General features: G+C 64.8%; 1 protein-coding gene across 14 annotated transcripts in view; it reads right to left on the bottom strand.

Moving 5' to 3' along the window:
* Positions 1-17,111, bottom strand: part of HSPG2 (heparan sulfate proteoglycan 2) — an 86,168-nt gene extending 69,057 nt beyond the window's left edge. For all 14 annotated transcript variants that reach the window (XM_053280703.1, XM_053280709.1, XM_053280707.1 and 11 more), the window contains exon 1: positions 16,753-17,111. In XM_053280703.1, coding sequence (XP_053136678.1) covers positions 16,753-16,881 — 129 coding nt within the window. In that variant the 5' untranslated portion in view covers positions 16,882-17,111. The remainder of the gene's footprint in view (positions 1-16,752) is intronic.
* Between the last annotated feature and the right edge of the window lie 2,249 nt (positions 17,112-19,360).

The following is a 19,360-nucleotide window of genomic DNA, read 5'->3' as shown; positions in this document are numbered from 1 at the left end:
CGGTGCTCCGCCAGCCAAGGGCAAAGCGACCCAGCCCAGGCCATGCCTCCTGGCTGCTAAGGGCCTCCCCGGCGGCTGCCCCCTCTAACCGGGGGACTCCAGCTGGGAGACCCTTCCACCCTGGACAAACACAGATAAGGCCGTGTGGCGGAGGGTGGGGTGGGGGGAGCTTTCACACAGGCGGCAGAGCCCAGATTCCAAGGCCCTGACAGGCTTCCTGCAAGCAACTGGTTCCCCTCCAGCGGACTGAGAAGATCAGACAGAGAGATACCGAGCGGCCCCTGGCATGGGGAAGCCCTCCCCCCAGCACGGACATGTCTGCACGTGGCCTGGGGAAGTCTCAGGAGGAAAGCTGAGCAAAGGGCCGGTGCTTGAGGAGGAGGAGAGCTGGTCTTGGGGGCATGCGCACAAATGGTCCCCTTGGCTGAGCAGGGGTTGCCTTGGTTTGCATTTGGATGGGTGCCTGCATGTGTGAGCGCTGGGAGAGATCCCCCTCTGGGCAAGGGGCCGCTCTGAGAAGAATGCATGCAAAAGGTTCCAAGTTCCCTCCCTGGCGGCATCTCCAAGATAGGGCTGAGAGAGACTCCTGCCTGCAGCCTTGGAGAAGCCGCTGCCAGTCTGGGTCGGCCATCCCGAGCTAGAGGGACCCAGGGTCTCACGACTTGCTAGAAGGCCGCTTCCGACCCTGCTCAGCAATGCATCCTGGCCACTCCAAGTGCCAGACCGGACAGGCCAGTGGAGCGCCTTCCTCACTCGGGCCCCTTTGGCCTCGCACTCCCAGATCACTTTGGCCTCAGCCGCCCCCGGCCGGCCAGGAAAGCCAGAGGGCCAAACCTACAGCATGTGTGCGTGGCCCCCACCCCCAGTGGCTGAGCAAGGAGGCCTGCACATCTGCGGCCCAGTCTGGGGAGGGGGGGGGGAGTTCCTCTCGAGTGCCCGCCAACCTCGGCGCACCAGCGAGTGAGCGTGGCTGCAGCCCGGCTCTGCTGGAGGCTCACGCAGCCAAATGGCCCCCGCCCGCTGCACACAGGAGAGCCCCCACCTCCGGCCGGCCAGCCCCCCCCCCCACAGCTGCAGCCTTCTCCTCCTGGCAAGCACCTCATCGGCATTGCTGAGGAGGAGAGTCATCTCTGAGCCCCAGCACTGCAGAGAGGGGCGGGGGGGTGAGCTCATCTCAGCCAGCCTCCCACGGCAGATTCCTGGGCTGGCAAGAAGCCCCCGTGGCAGGAAGACGCTTGCTGACTCCCAGGCCAGGAAGGAAGGAAGACCGGCCACTCTCCTCTCTGCTCCCCGGGCTCAGGCGAGGGGCTCACGGCTGACCACAAAAACGGCCCCTGCGGAGGGTGACTTCATCCCCCTGGATTCTGAGTGGGAACTCTGAGATGCTACTCAGGTCCGGGCTGGGGGTGGGGGGACCTTTGCAGACAGGCTGGCTCTGGGGGGCTGAGCCAGCCCCACTTCCAGTGCAGAGAAGGGGGCGTCGTGAGGAATGGGGGGGGCGTTTGACTTGGGGGCCAAAAGGAATGCTCCCCTCTGCAGAGGACGTGCCACCGAGATAGGGAGCTGCCTCTGCAAGGTGTGCCCTTCTTAGGGGTCACTTCCAGGAAGAGCCTTTTCCTGGGCAAAGCAAGACGTCAGTCCTGGTGATGGAGCGTGCAGGGTTGCAACGGACACACGGGAATGCGAGGAGGAGGAGGAGGAGGAGGAGGAACAGCAGCAGCACAGACACACCACCCACTGGGGAGCTGCCTGCTTGCTTGCTTGCAGAAGGTCCCAGGTTCCCTCCCTGGCGGCAGCATCTCCAGGTAGGGCTGAGAAAGAGACTCCTGCCTGCAACCTGGGAGAAGCCGCTGCCAGTCTGTGACGACAAAACTGAGCTAGATGGACCAAGGCTCTGACTCAGCCTACGGCAGCTCCCGATGTCGCTACGCACACACAGAGCCCGCAAAGGCAGCCGGCCCCAGGGCAGAAGCAGTGGCCCAAAGTGTTCCCCAGGCCAGCCTGGGGCGGACAGCTGCTCCGGGGAGGGAGAGCAGGAGAGGCGGCAGAAAGAAAGTCCCTCCCCAGCTAGAAGCTGGGAAGTGCTGGGGAAGGCCCTCCATCCCTCCACACCCCACTTCTCCCCCCACCCACCCACCCCCCAGCAGCCCCGCTGCAAAAGTCATTCCGGTTAGGTGGGCGGGATGTGTGTGTGTGTCCACAGGCAAGCAGGCCAAGACAGCTGGAGGCAAGGAGGGGCCCTCTGCTCCGGACGACGGACTCCTCCGTCACGCACGTCTCCAGACCCTCCACCTGACCTTCTCCACCACGGGGCGGGGGGGGGAGGGAGCAGGCAGCGCGATCCAGGCCTCCACACCGCCAGAGAGGTTCCCAGGCCTCGGGCCCAGCTCGGCCTCCTGGCGGCACCCCCACCTCCTGGGCTGGGGGCACGGAGCGGAGACCAGGGGCTCAGCCGCCTGGGGTGGACGCTCAGCAAACGGGGCCACATGACGTGGCCCAGGCAGCGTCTCCAATCTTTGCACCTCAGGATTGGCAGCAAGCACCTACAAGCCAGAGACTGTGCTGTCCAGGGCCAGCCCGCCTGCAAGTTCAGCCTCACCAGGGTGGGGGGGGGTGGGGGGCAGAGGGATGTCTTTGCCTTGGGCTCCCCACTGTTATGGGGCGGAAGTGCCTTGTGTGCACGGAGGACAGCTGGTCTGCTGCTTCCGCCTGGGAGGGCTCTTTGTGCATCGGCTCCCTTTGAGGGACCCCTGGCGGTGAAGCTGGGGGGCCCTTCCCAACTCCTCCTCCTCCGGGCCCTGACCCACCTGTCCCTCACCAGCCCCATGCCCGGAGCGGTGCCCTCAGGTGGGAAAAGCAACCCCCCCCCCGGGCTGGCAGCCGAGCCGGCCGGTTCAGCAGACCGCGGCAGGAATCCGTCACGGCAGCACTTTCCTGTGCAAACAGAGCGGGCCGCGTTATTGAAGGCTGGCCGGGCCGGGGACAAAGGGGGCATCAGAGGGGATTTAACCGGGCTGGGCGGCCTGAAAGGGCATGAAAAGGCGTGCCATGCCGGCTGCACAGGCCAGGCGGGCACCCTGCCAGCCTCCAGGCCCCGGCACGGACTCCGCCGTCCCCGGCTTCCCGTGGCCGGTGCCGGCCTCGGCTTCCTCCAGCCGGAAGAGGTGCCACCCACAGCACGGAGGGCGCCCGGCTTCGGAGCAGGCCAAGAGGAGCCACTTTGCCTGAGTCCCGGGAGAGAAGCCGCCGCCACGGGCGGGGATTGCCCAGGAGGACACCTGCGCCAGCCGGGCGGAGGGAGGGAGGGAGGGAGTCCTCAGCGCTGCCAGCCAAGGATGGAGAAGGGCTCCTGGCACCTGCTGGCGGGCTCTCCAGCCGCCCCGGGGCAAGGATCCAGCCAGGCGCTGGGCGTGCCCAAGAGGCAAAAGGGGGACGGGGAGAGGAGCCTCTTGCAGGGGCTGCGCTCGGCCTGGGCCTGCCGCTCAGATGGGAGGAGGGATGGGGAGCCGGGGGGGCACCCTGTGGGGGCCGCTCGGCTTGTTCCATCCGTGGCCGCTCACAGCAGCCTTTGCAGGGCGGGCCAGGCTGCCGGGGGGAGAGGCCCACCCGCCCGCCCAGTTCTCGCCCTGCTACTGACACTTCTCTGCTGGCCGCATCCTTGCCAGGCGCTACCTCAGACAGGAACCGGGGAAGCTGCCTTATGCGGAGTCAGACCTTTGCTCCAGCTAGCTCAGGACTGTCTTGCTCTGACTGGCAGCAGCGCTCCAAGGTTTCAGGCAGGAAGTCTCTCCCAGCCCGACCTGGAGTTGCTGCCTGGGGACAGCCCCTTCCTCCAGCCCTGGCCCCACAGCTCCTCCCTCCCTCCCTGCCGGGGGCCCCCCTCCCCACCGCCAGCCCTCTTGCCTTCCAGTCGGGGCACCAGCCGCTCTGCAGCCCTGCCTGGATCCGGGTGGCACAGAGTAGCGGGGGGGGGCCCCCCAGAGGCGAGGGCCTGGGAGGGAGCTGCAGCTGCCAGCCGGGCCCGGGACCACTGAGCCCCACACTCCTGCAGGCACGGCCGGCAGAGCCCCCCAACTTGGGCAGGGGAGAATCCCCAGCATGTGCCCAGGGCGAGAGAGGCATGCAGGTAGCTTGCTGAGGAGAGGCTGGGAATGCCTGCCCTGCTGTGGAAAGGAGGCCAAGCTGGAGCCCAGGAAGGGAGCCGGCTTGGCCCCGGCTACAAAGGGAATCCGGAAGGAGCAGGCGGGGGCAGCGGCTGGCACCAGCTCAAGCAGCGGTTCTTGGCAGGGGCGGCCGCCCAGGTATGGGGAGATCTCGCTCCTCCCGGAGGGGCGGAGGCTCCTCAGCGATTTGGCAACGGGGAGGGCAGGGTGTGTGTGTGTGTGCGCACGTCCGCACAGACACACACTCCCTCCCTCACTTCTCTCTTCTTCCCCCTTGCAGCACAGCAGCTTCTGCAGCCAGGAGAGACTGACTTCACCCCCCATTCCTGGCTGCCGCCTGCCGGCCTGCCTTTCCCACGCGGGGCATCACCTGGGAGAGCCGGCCCGGAGCTCAGCTTGGGACCCCCCAAAGGCAGAAAAGAGACCGGCTTCCCGCCAGGAGGAACTTCTGAGCAACCCCCCAGATGCCCTGATGAAGGGTGCCATGGGTTTTCTGGAAGTTCTTTTAAACACAAGCGCTGATTAAAAACTGAAGACGCCCAACTAGTCAGAGAGGATGGGATAGCTTCTAAGAGAAGGCCGAGGTGAAAACCAGGTTCCCACATATGGGGCCTTTCTAATCGAGGGGTCTCTGACAATGCCACCCACACCTAGTTAGGGCTGCCCCCCAGCCCCACTCCAAGGAATCTTGGTGCCTCAATCAGACAGTGGCACAAACTGGTAGATCAACAACTCGGGTCTTCTGAAACAATTCGTCTTCCTTTGATGATACACCCATGTGTGAACACTGCGAGGTATTCCCCTGAGGGGATGGGCCCAGATCTCAGTGGAAGAGCACCTGCAGTCCGGCATGGCGGAGGCTCCAAGTCCCCTCCCTGGCAGCATCTCCGAGAGAGGGCTGGGAGAGAGACTCCTGCCTGCAACCTCGGAGAAGCCGCTGCCAGTCTGTGAAGACAGTACTGAGCTAGATGGACCAAGGGTCTGACTCAGTCTATGGCAGCTTCTTGCATCCGGAAGGCCCTCCTTCTCTAATAATAAGCATGAGGATGGCCCTCTCAAGGCAGGCACGGTCAGGCCATGCCCTCCTGTGACGAAACTTTGCCCTCTGACTGACGGATCTCCATCCCACCCTGGAAAAAGTGAGTTTCCAGCCAGCACCAAAGTGCAACCTCCCCCCCGCCCGTCAGAACAATGGCCGGGCTTTTTCCCACCAGGATTTGCTGGGCTATTTCGGGGACGGAGTCTGCACAGACCCTTCGAGTCCTTGACACGTTTCCTGAAATTGTCCGAGGGCCGCTGCTGAGCCGACAGTCCCAGATGCTGAGAAATCCCCTGCCAGAGAGGCTCCGAGGTGACACAGACGACGGGGAACCTGCCTTGGCCACCGGCCACTGCCTCACCCATCCCCCAGGCAGGCCGAGGGCCGACCGGGCAGAAGGGGGTCCTTGCCCTCTTCCACCTGGACGGTGCCCAGTTGGGAGAAGCAAATCCTCCCGCCCCTCTCTTGTCCCCACTTTGGAGGAGCAAACAATGGCCGCATTATCCCCTCAGGGGAACACCTTGCAGTGCTCAGGCTGCTCACCCATGGAGTCTCCCATCCAAATGCAAACCAGGGCAGACCCTGCTTAGCAAAGAGGACCATTCAAGCTTGCTCTCCTCCCTCACAGTGGCAAAAAGTGACATATTTTAAATTGTTACATTGTTTTCAGTGTTTGTATATGTTTTAAACTTGTTTACCGCCCAGAGACGAAAGTTTGGGGCGGTGTACAAATCTGACAAACAAATACACTGTAAAAATAAAAACAAGCAAGAAACCAGGCTGCCTGCTTTCAGTCTCTGCCATTCATCATTGACGAGAGACCAGTTAATCGCCTCGCCGTGAGGAGCCCTCTACCCTGCCCTGGGGCGTGGAGGATCAGCCTGCAGCCCACGCAGCCCCACCACTTCCGACCGCCTCCGAGGACGGACTTCTGCCCTTGAGCACTGGCTGCCCCTTTGCTCGATTTCTGTCTCACTCCCCTTTTTCATGGGCAAAAGCGGGACGTGTCCGGGGGGGGGGGACCCTGGCGTGCCGGGATAAAAGTCACGGAGAAAAACTTGAAGCCTTGAGGGAATCGCTGGCTGCTCGGAGGAAGCCTTCCTAACATTGTCCAGCCCGCTTCTCCTCCCCGGCGGTGTTTGGGAAAGGACAGTTGCCTTGTTTCACAACAAGGGCGGACTGTTTTTGTAATTAACCAGAGCCTCAAACTAGCCGATGGTGAACGTCTCTGTTTGTTGCCGTTCCGAGGGAATGTAAAATACTTGAACCATCTGTAACGGGCCCATTGACCGAGCAGAGTCCAAACCCACGCTGGGCCTCGGGACGCCTCATGAGAACAGCAGATGAGCTCTCATAATTCAGACGACGTGGCTTGTTTTGGCCCGTTGTTGCCCCAGAGTGGGTGGCTGGGAGCTTCCTTGGAAGCCCACAAGCTGGACATGAAAGCAACAGTCCTCCCTTGTGGGCCTTCCTGCAACTGTTATTCAGGGGTAGACTGCCCCTGAGCCTGGAGGCTCCATCTAGCCATCATGGCTCATAGCCAGCGAGAGGCCTGCCCTCTCCAGGCCTCTCCAAGCGGGAATCTCGCATCCCCGCATCCTGCCCCGACTTTCTCTTCCATTTCCCGGTTCTGCAGGCTTCCTGCTTCTCCGGGGGTAGGGGAGAGCGAGAGAGAGCACACAAGATGTTTGTGATCCTCCAGAACTTGACTCTCCTCCAGAAAACATCATGGACAGCCACTTAGGGTTGCCGGGTGACAACAATCTGCTTCCTCCTCCAACACTTACACGGACCTCACACAGGAAGGCGAGGAAATGAATCGCTCCCGGCACCATCAATCTTCCGCTGGCCCCAGAGTAAACACTGGACTTTAATCAAGGAGGAAGAGAGGAAACCTCAGACAAACAATGTCCCTTCTTGCTCCAGAGGAGGAGGAGGGGGGGGGCAGCTGGAACCCAGGCTGGGAAGACTCCTCCTCTGTGGCAAGGGGGCCCAAATGGCACCGGCGGGGACCTCCCACCGGGGGCACCTTCATTCGGGTGGCAAGGAGCCACAAGCCGGGGCTGAAGCAGAGCGCCCCCCCGCTCCTGCCTTCAGCATTCCTTGCACATTGGCGTCTTGGCGCCTGGCGCTCACTCAGAACAACAGCCTCCCCAACACCTGTGCTCAGAAGCCCGACCAAAACACAGCCCCAAAAGCGACTCAAGGAGGAGCCGAATGCCGGACCTGCGGTGGGTGACTTGGACGCCCACCCAGGTCACTCCGTTTCGGTGTCCCCGCCGCGCACGGAACAGCCCAGAAATGACCCAGGAAAAGCAGCCCCGTTTCTGAGCCACAAGGAGGAGCACCGTAGAAGAACCAGATAGGCCTGGGCGCCATGGGGGGAGAGCTGGTCTTGTGGTAGCAAGCGTGCAGTGCCCCCTTTGCTAAGCAGGGTCCACCCTGGTTTGCATTTGAAGGAGAGACCTCATGTGTGAGCACTGTAAGAGATTCCCCTCAGGGGATGGGGCCACTCTGGGAAGAGAACCTGCCTGCTTGCATGCAGAAGGTTCCCAGTTCCCTCCCTGGCAGTAGCTCCAGATGGGGCTGAGAGACTCCTGCCTGCAACCTGGGAGAAGCTGCTGCCAGTCTGGGTAATCTATCCTGAGCTAGATGGACTTGTGAGGATAAACATAGCCATGTACACCACTCTGGGCTCCTTGGAGGAAGAGCCGGATAGAAACAGAAAGATAAATAAAATATAAACTCAACAGTAGCACTGCAGAAGGACCTCAGCTAGACGGGCTTCTCACAGGCAGAAATTTCAAAAACCATCGGGAAGTCCAAAGTTCCTGGTGGCGGAATTCAGCTGCGTAAGCCTGAGGACCAGGGAGTCTGGATGGAATGAATGATGCATCGCAGCAAAGAGCCTGCACATTTTCAGAAACAAATGCCGAGACGCACTCCGTTTGCAGGCTCTTTGCTGCGATGCATCATTCCTTCCATCCAGACTCCTTGGGAAACCCTATTACAGTTTTCATGTCAACGAGTAACTAGTTTCCGTGGCATTATTTCAGTTTGCAGAAGGGTTAGGGTTAGGGTTTGGGGGGGTGGGTTATGTCCTCCTAGTCCTCCTCCGACAGCCCCCTCCCAGCCATCAGAGGGGCGAAGGCGCAGCCGCCTGCGAAGAGAACAAGCCAGAGGCCTGCCTTCGGAAGAGGCTCCTCTCTCATTATCTCCCTCCAGAACAAGGTCAGGCTTCCTCCTCTCATCCCTGCACAAACATTATCCTTGGCCCCTCCACTTCCAGGGCGCAGACTGGAGCTCCAAAGGCTGGCCAAACAAACGGATAAAGAGCACCTTCCGCCGAGCAACCGGCCACATCCTGACCCCCTCCCCCGGCCTTACATGCACGCGCACACAGAGAGTGGGGCTGCCCTGGTGGCAGCAGCGAGGAGGCCCCCACATCCCCTCCCTCCCTCCCTCTTTCCCCCAGATGCCAGTGGGGTGGGGGAGAGATGGGCCCCTCTGGGAGCCAAGGGAAGAGGCATGCCCTGGGTGCCTACCAACGTGGCAAGCGCCCATCTGGAGCAGACCCCGGCCAGGCCAGCCATCAGCTGGAGAGGTGGGGGGATGCCCTTCACCGCGGGGTCCTCAGTGGGAGACCCAGGCCTCGGGGCCGCGGCAGGACGTCTCCGCCACTGCTGCTCCCAGGACGCCACCCGCCTGGCCAAAGCGACCCCCAGCCAGGTGGCCAAAGAGGCCTTCTGGAGAACAGGGACGTGCCAGAGGAGAAGAGCCAGGGGTGGTTGCTGCTGCTGCTGCTGAAAGCGGATCGGCCAGAAGCCTCCCCAAAATAGCCCCGTGCCCGGCAAGCCAAAAATATGCCCAAGCAGGCGGCAGCCGAGGTGGCGACACTGGGCGCCTGCAAGCCTGGCCCCATGCGGAGAGGGGGCAACCAGCAGCCCCCACCCAGCCCTGCTCTGCACACATTCGCCAGGGGCCTCCGAGAGCCCAGCTCACACTGGCAGCAACCTAGGGGGAGGGCCCCTGTTTGGACTGCAAAAGGTTCCAAGTTCCCGCCGGCAGCATCTCCAAGAGAGGGCTAGGAGAGACACCTGCCTACAGCCTTGGAGAAGCCACTGCCAGTCTGGGTAGACAATCCTGAGCGAGATGGACCAAAGGTCTGGCTCCGTATATGGCAGCTTCCTCTGCTCCTCGAGGCCTCCCTAACCCTAACCCTCCCTGAGCAGCGCCTTGGGGTCCCCCTGCTGCCCCCAGGCTGGGAGCTGCTCCCTTCTGCCAACGGATGGATCTCATGCAGGGTTATGGGATGCAGCAAGTGAGTGCATACACCAAAAATCCTCACTGACAGCAACCAGGGCCTCATCCTGCCTGCTGCAAAGCACCAGCCCCCTCCCCATCCCTGCAGAGGCCCAGACGGACGGCATTGCATCTCCACACCTGCACGTTGCCGGGATGACCCAGTGCAAAGCAAAGAGGGGCAGGCTGCAAACCCCTCCCCCCCAGCACCTGTCAGCCATGACAGCACAAGACAAGAGTTGCCGCTGCTGCTGCTTCTGCAAGGGTGGGCTCACGTTTCCGGAAGTGGCCCCTTGCTCTAGCCACCGGCCCCCCTCCCCACTGGAGCCACATGGGCCCAGAGTCAGAGAACATCCTGTCCTCGGAGCATGGCTCCGCTCTCCAGCCAGCCATGCTCGGCGCCTTTCCTGGCTCACAGGCAGAGGGCTTAGAAGGGAAGGGGGTCTTCTTCTGTCCTCTGCACTGGGAGATGGAGAGGGGGAGGAGAAGCAGCCCCCGCCATGGGACACCCCCCCACACTCAGAAAGGGATCCCTGCCAGTTCTCAGCTTCTCCAAAAGGGCAGTGGGAAGGAGCCCTCTAGGGAGGAGACCTGTGTGGGGCTGGGGGTGTCCTGCTTGCTTGCCAGAGGCCCTTGCCATTGGCCGGTGGGTCTGCAGATGGCTGGCCCAGAGGCCTCTGGGAGAGAAAGGCAGCTCTCCCGGCTCCATGCACGCGGGATCCTTTTAGCTGAGGGTGGGATCGAACCCGAGAGCCTTCTGCAGGCCCCAAGCAGGGGCTCTCCTACGGAAGAGGGGCCCTCCCCAGCCTGGCTGCCTGGGAAGCCCAAGGCAGTTGGGAGAGAAGCAGAGAGGTCCCTGGGCCCCAACTCCCACACAGTCTCCAAGGAGAAGCAGGAACGGCTGCTTCCCAGCTTCAGACTTCGGCCTCCCCCAGTACCGGGCTGGGCTGGGTGTATCCCCCCCCCGATTCTGGCAGCCTTCTCCAGAGAGAAGGTTAAAGATTTGTTGCTTCCAGCGGGCAGGGAGAGTGTCACGCGATCACTCGGCTTCAGGGGCCTGTGTTTGAGCAAAGGCTTCCTACGCAGCGATCCGGGGGGGGGGGGGCGGGGGGAGGCTGCCGTCCAGTTGCTTTCTCTGGGTCAGGCGTGGCTAACGTTGTGCCTGTCAGCCCTGGCAGAACAGATCTGCCGAGCCGAGCAGGGAGGGGGGTCCTCCCAGGGCATAACAAGCCATGCTCGGGGCGTCCCAGTCGGGGGGGGCCTTTGGGGCCAGAGGGAGAGGCAGCGGCCCGGCCTGCCTCGGAGCCCCCTCTGGGGAGGAGGGGCCGCTGGATCCGTAGCCCAAGAGGCTTCGGCCAGGCAGCGGCTATTCATAGAGATCCCGGCAGCAGCTTCCTGCCCTCCAAGGCCAGGTGACGTCAGCAGCAGCGTCAAGGTGTTTCCTGCCCTGTCCAGGGCAGCAGCCCCCAAGCCAGCAGCAGCAGCCGCAGCAGCCAAGAAGAGCGGGTTCAAGGGAGGCACCAGCACCCAGCAGAATCGTAGCCGCCCCCCCCACACACACACCCTCACGGCTCAAGGCAGCCAAGGTGTGGCCGGATCTCCCCGGTTATCGGGAGATGCTCTAACCCTTTCTCTCAGGCAGCCGCGAGGCCAAGCCGACAACAGGCGGTGCATCCCTTGGCACGGGAGGCCTGGCTGGGCAGCCTGCCCACTGGCCTCCGTCACAACAAGCCCTGCTCTGCCTGCCCGCTCAGGGCAACCCGGGCAAAGCAACCCGGGCATGAGAACACGGACTCAGGCCGAGGGGCAGCAGACTCCACAGCGCAGCAGGGGCAACCGGGAAGCCCGTCTGTGGGTGGGACACGGGAAGCGGCCGGATACCGAGGCAGACCCTCGGCCCACCGCGCTGAGTGCTGCCTGCACTGACAGGCAGCGGCACTCTAGGGTTTCAGGCCCAGGGGTCCTTCCCAGCCCTCCCTGGAGATGCTGCCGGCAGGGACTGAAGCCGGGACCCTGTGCATGCCAAACAGACGCTCTGCCCCTGAACGATGGACGAGCAGGATTCCTGGGTGGAGCAGGAAGGAGACCCGACCCGACCCTCACGCAGGCCTCAGCCCCAGACAGGCGGCCCAACCAGCTCAGTCTTGGGAACAGGGCTGGGAACAAGCTGCTCACAGAACCGGCTCTGCCGAACCCAACACCGAGGGCTCCTCACTTCCACGGAGAGCCTGGAAGCAGCAACAGCCTCTCACCTGACAGCGCCAGGTGTGGGGGGTATGTGTGGGGGAGACGGTGCCAAAGAAACCACTCTTTTTCTGCACCTTGGCGGGAGAACAGGGGCCCAGAAGGCAGACACGGTGGCTGAGTGCTCGGACCATCCGTGCCGTGTGCGTGCCAGTGAGAAGGCCGGTCAGGAGGAGGACATGCACTCTGCACGTGTTCAGAGGCTCAGACCTGCTGCATGGCTTCAGAGCCCGCCTCCAGTCCCTGGCCCCTTGCCTCCTCAGAATAGATTTACAGCCACGGCTATTCTCTGCCAGGGTTTTTGGGCGCATTCCTCTCCGGAGCAGCAACAGGGCCCAATTTATCCACAGCAGCTTTCAGGGCAGACTCAAAATAGCCGCCGCTGCAAGGAAAGGAGCCCAAATATGACCCACGTAAACAATCCGGACAATGGCACGTGCCCAGCGGATCTGGGCAAGCAAGGACAGCGCCTTCACTGTCGGGGGGGGGGAGGAGGAGCTGGAGAGAGCGCTCAAGTGGAGCGGGCCGCCCAGGGCCCCCCCAGCCAGGAACCCTTCTGGGTCGCTGCCGTAGTTGCCGCCAGCAGCATTGCCGTCACCTCCTGGAGAACAGCCCTGCGAGCTGCGCGTCTGTCCAGGCAGAGGCAGCTGCTCCTGGGCCGGGGGAGACGCGGGGCAGATGGAAGCCCCCCCCCCGAGTCTCGCTGCCCACCGGCCAGCACCTCCCTCCCTGCCCCGTCGGATTCCGGCCACCTCCCCACAGCCCAGATCACGCCGCAGCCTTTGGAGATTGGCAAGTCTTTGATGGGTGCCTGCGCGCGCACACACACACACACACACACACACACACACACCCCGCCACGTGCCCTTTGCCCTCTCCGCAGTCAGCAGCAGAGGAAAGGGCTCCGGATTTAACCCTTTGGGCCACAACAAGGGGAGGGCCGAGGGCCGAGGGCTGGTGCCCCACCAAAGACCTGCCACATGCTGCCCTGGGGGCTGGCAGAGAGGCGCCTCCCGGAGCAGGGAAGCCTGGCCTTCCCCGGCAAGCCACACCCAAGCGGGGCCCGGCCAGCTGTTGCTCAGCCCCAGCTCCCAGCCCCAGCCTGGCCCTGCAGAGAGCCCTCCGGCCACCTGAAGGCCCCTTCGGAGCACCTGGGCCTCCTCCCAGCCAGGGAGACTGCAGCGCATCCCCCCCCCCCAAGGGAAAGAGAGAGCAGAGCCCCCCCCCGCACAAGTCATGCAGCTGGCCCCACAGCGGCCTCCAGACCCCTGGAGCAGACCCAGCAGTGCAGAGATGGCAAGGCAAGACCAGGCCCACCCCAGCCGGTGACGGACTCTGCCGTGGATCTCTCCCTCTCTGCAAGCAGCACGAGAGCCGGGAGAGAGGCAGGAAGCTGCCGAGTCAGGGCCCTGCTCCTCCGAGCGCAGGACTGCCTACACAGACCGGCAGCAGCTCTCCAAGCTTCCAGCCCTCCCTGGAGATGCCGCCAGGGATGGAGCGTGGCACCTTCCGCACCCAAAGTGGAGGCTCTGCCCAGGAGCGCCAGGCTCCTCTCTCCACAAACGAAGCTGCTTCCTACGGAGGAGCCCGGACCCCGTCTGCACGGACGGGCAGCAGTTCTCCATCCCAGCAGCAGTGGTCTTTCCCAGCCAGGGAGGGAGTGAACCTGGGCCCTGCAAGTGCAGCCCCCCTCCTCTTCTCCCTGGCTGCCTCATGCCTGCTCCACAAGGCCTGGCCGGGTTTTCCACACGGCATCCTCACCTCCTCCTCCCCGGCCTGCCTCTCTCTCTCTCTCTCTCTCCCTCCTCTGAAAACCTGTCTCCTTGGGAAAGGACCCCTCCTCCCCATGCCGAACAGCCATTTCCCGGCCTGGAGCTGGGCACCTCTGGAGCAGGAGAGGGCAAGCTGAGGGAGGAGTCCCTGCCCTGCTGGCCTTGGCTCCACACCCCGAGGAGGAAACCCCCCCAGAAACAACGAGTGCAGCAAAGCCCAGCTCCCCGGCCCCCTTCTAAAGAGGCAGGGCAGAAGGACGTTTTGCCTGCAGCCAGAGTTCCCTGCCACAGGGACTCCCAGGTGGTGCTGACTACAACTCCCATCATCCCCAGTTGCAGTGGCCTTTGGCCGGGGGTGATGGGGGTTGTAGTCAACAACATCTGGGCATCCCGGTTCCAGGAAAGAGTGCCTGCAAACAAAGCCTTGCATCCTCCCCAGGGATGTGCTGCAGGCTTGTCTGGCTTGTGAGAGAAAAGCACTCTGTATGTGCTCCGGAGCAGTCCGCTCTCCCCGCCTCACCCAGGCCAGAGTGCATCCTGCAGAGAGAAGGCCCAGCCTCGAAGTGGTAGAGCCCACGGGGTTATTTTTAGCGGCCTGGTTACAGCCCTGCCCCGACCCCGACCCCTGCCCCCTTCTCTCCCCACCTCCTCTTCGAGGTGCCTCCCGCTCCCCAGAATTTCGCAAGGTCCCCCTGCCTTGCAGACCAGCCGGCCTTGGGCAGGCAGGGAACAAGTTGGAACAAGTACCTGCTGGCGGGAGGGGAGAGAAGGAAGTAGCCCCCCCCCCTTAGGCAGGCCCTGCCCCTCTGGTTATGGGGCTGGAGAACTCTGTCTCTCTCTCCTCTGCCCCGCACATAAAAAGAAGGCCCTGCTGCTGGCCACCAGCTGCCCAGGCCCCTCACCAAAGAGGGGGCGGTGGTGGGAGACGAACCCAGGGAGCCGCCTTCCACTGAGTCCAACGCTTGGTCCATCCTGCTCAGCCTGGCCTGCACGGACTGGCAGCAGCTCTCAGGCAGGGAGTCTCTCTCTCTCTCTCTCTCTCTCTCTCTCTCTCTCTCTCTGAAACACCGCTGAGCTGGATGGACGGAGGGTCTGACTCACCACCAGGCAGCTGCCCTGTCCCAGGAGTCTCTCCCAGCCCTGCGGAGATGCTGCCTGCAGGGCTTGGACCTGGGACCCCCAGGAGCGCTGACCTCTCCCTGAGGTCCCCAATCAGAGGCCAGCTGGCCCTTCCGCAAGAGGAGGCAGCCGCCAGCACAGGGCCACCCACAGTCCCCTGGCCTCAGGGAACAAGGGGGCCACTCTGCTCCCGGGACTCCCAGGTTCCCCAGGGAGGGGCCGGCCCCACAACCCAGCGGGCTCCACAGACAACAGGCCACTCAGCCCGCCCCGAACCCATCCATGGCAGAGTCCTCGGGAAAGCAACAGGGCGGCGGAGCAGAGCCTCACCAGTGGCACACCGGGCTGTCCTTTCCCGCGGAGGACCCCACCACTGTGCCATTGTTCGGGGGGGCCTGCTACCCGAGAGGCCACTGGCAGCGTCCAAAGGAAGGGGCTCTCCAGGGGACCCCACCAGCATGCTATACAAGATGGGGGCCACAGCTCAGGGGCAGAGTGTCTGCCTTGCACACAGAGGGTCCGGGTTCCACTCCCTGGCAGCCTCTCCAGGCAGGGAACCCCGAAGCGCTGCTGCCCGTCAGTGCTGACAACACTAAGCTAGCGGGACCAAGGCCGGACTCGGGAGGAGGCAGCTTCCTGGGCCCCACCTATGCCCTGCTCTACTTGGCAGTGCCAGGCGGGGACACACCGGCCACCACTTCCCAGGCGCACGAGCCCATCCTCCTCTGCACAGGTTCCCCTTGGCGGTGGCGGCATCTCAGGCCAGGCTGCCCAGGGCGTGGCTGTGCCGCAGGAGGCCTCGAGGAATGTGCCCTCCAGGAAAGGGGGGGGGCCCTGAGCAGCTGGTGGGCGTTCTTCTTCTTCTTCTTCTCCCCCAGAAGAACCGAGTTCAGACAGCCAGGCACACAAAGCCGCCCATTGTTGCAGGCGCAGAGTGTGTGGGTGGACCAGCAGGCCAGGGGAGCCGCGGCCCGGCTGGCTGGCCGGCCGGCTGATCCCCTTGCAGCCAGGGAGGGCTGCAGGTCAGGCCAGGGTGGGGCCGGGGGGTGGGAGACCAGGGGCTTGAGGTCCTGCCAGCAGGCCCAGGCGGAGGCCAAGCAGAGCTAGGGAGGCACCTGAGGAGCAGCAACCGAGAGACGGGGGAGGGCTGCAAGGTCCAGGGGTCCCTTCCTTGCAAGTCTGGCGACGCGGCCCTAAGTGCCTCCTTCCAGGCGAGGCGCACACCAGCGCCCGACCTCGAAGCCTGCAGAGATCTCCCCCTGCCAGGGAAGACCCTGACTCTGGCAAGGGCGCCCCGGCAGCCCTCCAGGACCCCCCTCCGCTCTTCAGCCCCCAGCCACGCAAGGTCCCCTCTGCATGGCCAGCACAGCCAGCCAGCCCGCACTTCTGCTGCACGATGCGCCTCCGCGCGCGCTCAGCCGCTGGGGAGAGGGATGAGAAGGGGGCAGGAAGCCGCAGCCCGCCCGCCCGCCTGCCCCATGGCTCGGCTCCCTGGCTGGCCGCCCCCTCCGCTCAGGCGCAGCTCCAGCGGCCGAGCTTTGTCCGCGGGTCCTCCTTTTATTTCCAGGCGGCTATTTTTACGCCCCTCTCCCCATCCGTCTCCGGGCCCGACGCGATGCTGCCCGCTGCCTGTCAGCTTTTAAATTTAGCCAGCAAGAGGGAGGGAGCGAGCGAGCGAGCGAAGGAAGCAGCGGCCGGGCCGCCAAGCAGCCAGCGCCAAGCCTCGAGGGCGCGGACAGAGCCGCCGCCGGCTCCTCGCCCTGGCCGGCCGGGCGCGCACGGGGCCCGCCCGGGCACCGTCCGAGGTGAGCCCCAACCAGCCGTGGCGCGCAGGCAGCTCGGCAGGCAGCGCGCCCGTCCTCCCCCGACGGGCGCCAGCCGCGCCATGAATAGCCTCTCAGTCCCCCGGTTAAAATTAGACGCCACGAGCAGCGAGCTGCGCCCCGGAGCGGCCAGAGGCGCCGCCGCCGCCGCCGCCGTCCCCACCCAAGCCGACCGGGAGGGAAGGGCGGAGCGGGGCGGGGGGGAGGCTCGCCCAGTGGCCGCCAGGCGCCCCGCTCCGGCCCAGAAGAAGAAGAAGAAGAAGAAGAAGAAGAAGCTGCCCCGCACTTACGCCCAGGAGCGCGGCTGCGGCCATCAGGAGAAGCGCCGCTGCCGCCGGGCACCAACAGCGCGCCGTCCGGATCCGGCTGCCTCCCTCGCTGCCCGAGAGCCTCCTCGGAGCCTTCGTGGCGGCTCCCATTCCCAGCCGCGGAGCGCGCCGCTGCCCGCCGCGGGCCAGTCCGGCTGCTGGAGCTGGAGGTGCTGTTGCTGCGCTCTGGCGCGCCGCCGCCGCCTCCTGCTCCCAGTCGCTGCCCAGAGAGCCCCGCGCGGCGCCGCCAAGCGAAAGGGCGAGCCCGCTCCCGTCCCAGGAAAAGTTTGCCTGCCTCCCCGCCAGCAGCAGCGCCGCCCGGAATCTCGGCAACGCACTCCAAGTCCCGGCAAACCCCGGCCTGGACTTCCCGAGGATGGGACGGCAGGAGGGGGCGGGCAGGGGCGGGGCGGGGCGGGAGCCTGGCAGCCTCCCTCCCTCCCTCCCTCCCTCCCCGCCCCGCGGCGGGCTCCGGCTGGGTGGTGGGAGAGCCCCCGCCACTCGGAGGGAGGGAGGGAGCCGCCGGCCGGCAGACCGTGCCTGCCCAGGAGACGCAGGCAGCAGCCCAGCCGCGGCGCGAGGCCTCCGGGGATGCCCTCGGACGGAGGCGGGTGCGGGCGGCGCCCTCCTCCCGGCGGCCAGGAGCTGCTGAAGCCCGGCGCTCGGGCGGGAAGGAAGGGGGCTCCTCGCCGCCGCCGCCGCCGCCTCGCCTGCTCGTGGTCTCCCCAGCAGAGTGTCCTCGCTCTGGGCTGGACTTCCTCATCCGCTCCGCCGTCTGTCCTTCGGTACTCAAAGGGCGGCGGGGGTGAGGGTGGGTGGGGGAGAGACCCCCCCTTGTTTGCAACTAGCCTGCCGGGGGCGGCTCTGTCTGGTGCAGATGCTGGGGGGGGCTCGGCCCGGGGAGGTGGCCGGAGTCCGCCCAGCGCCGAGGAGCCGGCGAGCTGCAGACCCCCAAGGTGGGGGGGGACTGCCCCTGATCTGCCCCGCCCCCGCCCCCCCGAGATCCTTCATCTGGAGGGAGGGAGCGGGCGGGGCCTGGGTTCTGACCAGCGTCCACACCGGCAGCGGCAGCGGCATCCCTCCTCCGGACTCTGCTCCACTCTGTCCATGCTCTCGCTCTGCGGCGGCGGCCCAGAGGCAGCAGCAGCTGGCAGGCCGGGCCCTCTCCAGTTATCCCTGCCCTCCAGGCACGGCGGCCTCTGACTCACCCGGCATGACCTGGCGCTGGCTGAGCCTGCTGTGCGGTGCCCCGGGGTGCTGGAGGAGGAGGGGGGCCGGGGCCTGCTGGGATCTGTGGGCAAGAGAGGAGCCGGCTTCCCCCCCCCCCCGGCAGTACTCACCCTGCCTGTGACACCGCTGCACCAGCTGAGTGGGGTATGTGTGGGGGTGACGGTACAAATCCCCCCCCCCTATCTGCACCTTGGAGGGAGACCAGGGGCCCAGAAGGCAGAGCGCTCGGACCATCCTTGCCGTGGTCCTTGGTGCTTGCCATTTGGATGGGGGACCCCACGTGAGTGCTGGAGGAGGGTCGTCCCCTCCGGGGATGGGCTGGAGCTGCTTGCATGCGGAAGGCAGTCCCGGGTTCAGGGATGGCAGCCTCTCCTGGCAGGGCTGGGAGGAGAGACTCCTGCCCGGAACCCGGGAGAGCTGCTGCCGGCCAGTGTAGGCAGTCCTGAGCTCCATGGGCCCCGGGGTCTGAGCAGCCACCAGGCCCTGGATGAGAGGAGGGAGACCTGCAGGAGGACGCGCCGCCCACTGGCGCCCTCTCCTGGCAGAGAAGGGGAGCCGGGACTTCTCTGAAGAACAAACACAGGAGGGAAGCTCGGAGCCGGGACACGTCCTCAGAGCTGAGGTCTGGCGACTAGCTCAGCCGGGCGGCCCTTCCGTGAGGTGAGGCGAGGCGAGGCACTTCCCTCCAGCAGCAGAGCAAAATAGGGAGGAGCTGCCTGCCAGCGAGCCAGACCCTTGGCCGATGCTCCTCTCCCACTGAGCTACGGCCCTCTAGTCTCCCATCCAAATGCAAATCAGGGCAGACCCTGCTTAGCAAAGGGGACCATTCATGCTTGCTGCCACAAGGCCCCTCTCCTCCCAGGTTATGCAGGCACCAGGAGGGTTAGGGTTTAGAAAAATAAAGAGGAGGGGACCAGCCTCCCGAGTGCAGGGGCACGTCCTCCTCTGCGGTGTCTGATGCAGACACGAATCCCCACGAGGGCTGCTGCTTGACCAGTGCGCCCGCCACTGGAGAGATGCTGTGCTGGGGACGGATAGGGCCAGCTGCTCTCCCCCGCTACAGATAAAGAGAAGCATCACTTTGAAAAGGTGCCTCTTGGCTCAGTGAGCTGGGCTCGGGGGTTCACATTGAGGAATACATGAGACCCCCGTGGCGAGTGCATGGGAGACCCTGGCCCTCTCTTTGGAAGGAGAAAGTGGGGAGGGAGGGAGGGTGGGGGAAAGGTCCTTGGCCCAGCCATGGGTGGGGCTCACAGCCATGCCAGATGCAGTGCCCAAGTCGGAGAACTTATGGGCAACGGTGCGTGGGGGTCCCTGCGGCCACTGCTCCTCCTCAGTGGAGCAAACACAGCAGCAGCAC

This window comes from Hemicordylus capensis, chromosome 16, assembly GCF_027244095.1.
Source record: "Hemicordylus capensis ecotype Gifberg chromosome 16, rHemCap1.1.pri, whole genome shotgun sequence".
Lineage (NCBI taxonomy): Eukaryota > Metazoa > Chordata > Lepidosauria > Squamata > Cordylidae > Hemicordylus > Hemicordylus capensis.
This window is presented reverse-complemented; position numbering and strand designations above follow the sequence as displayed.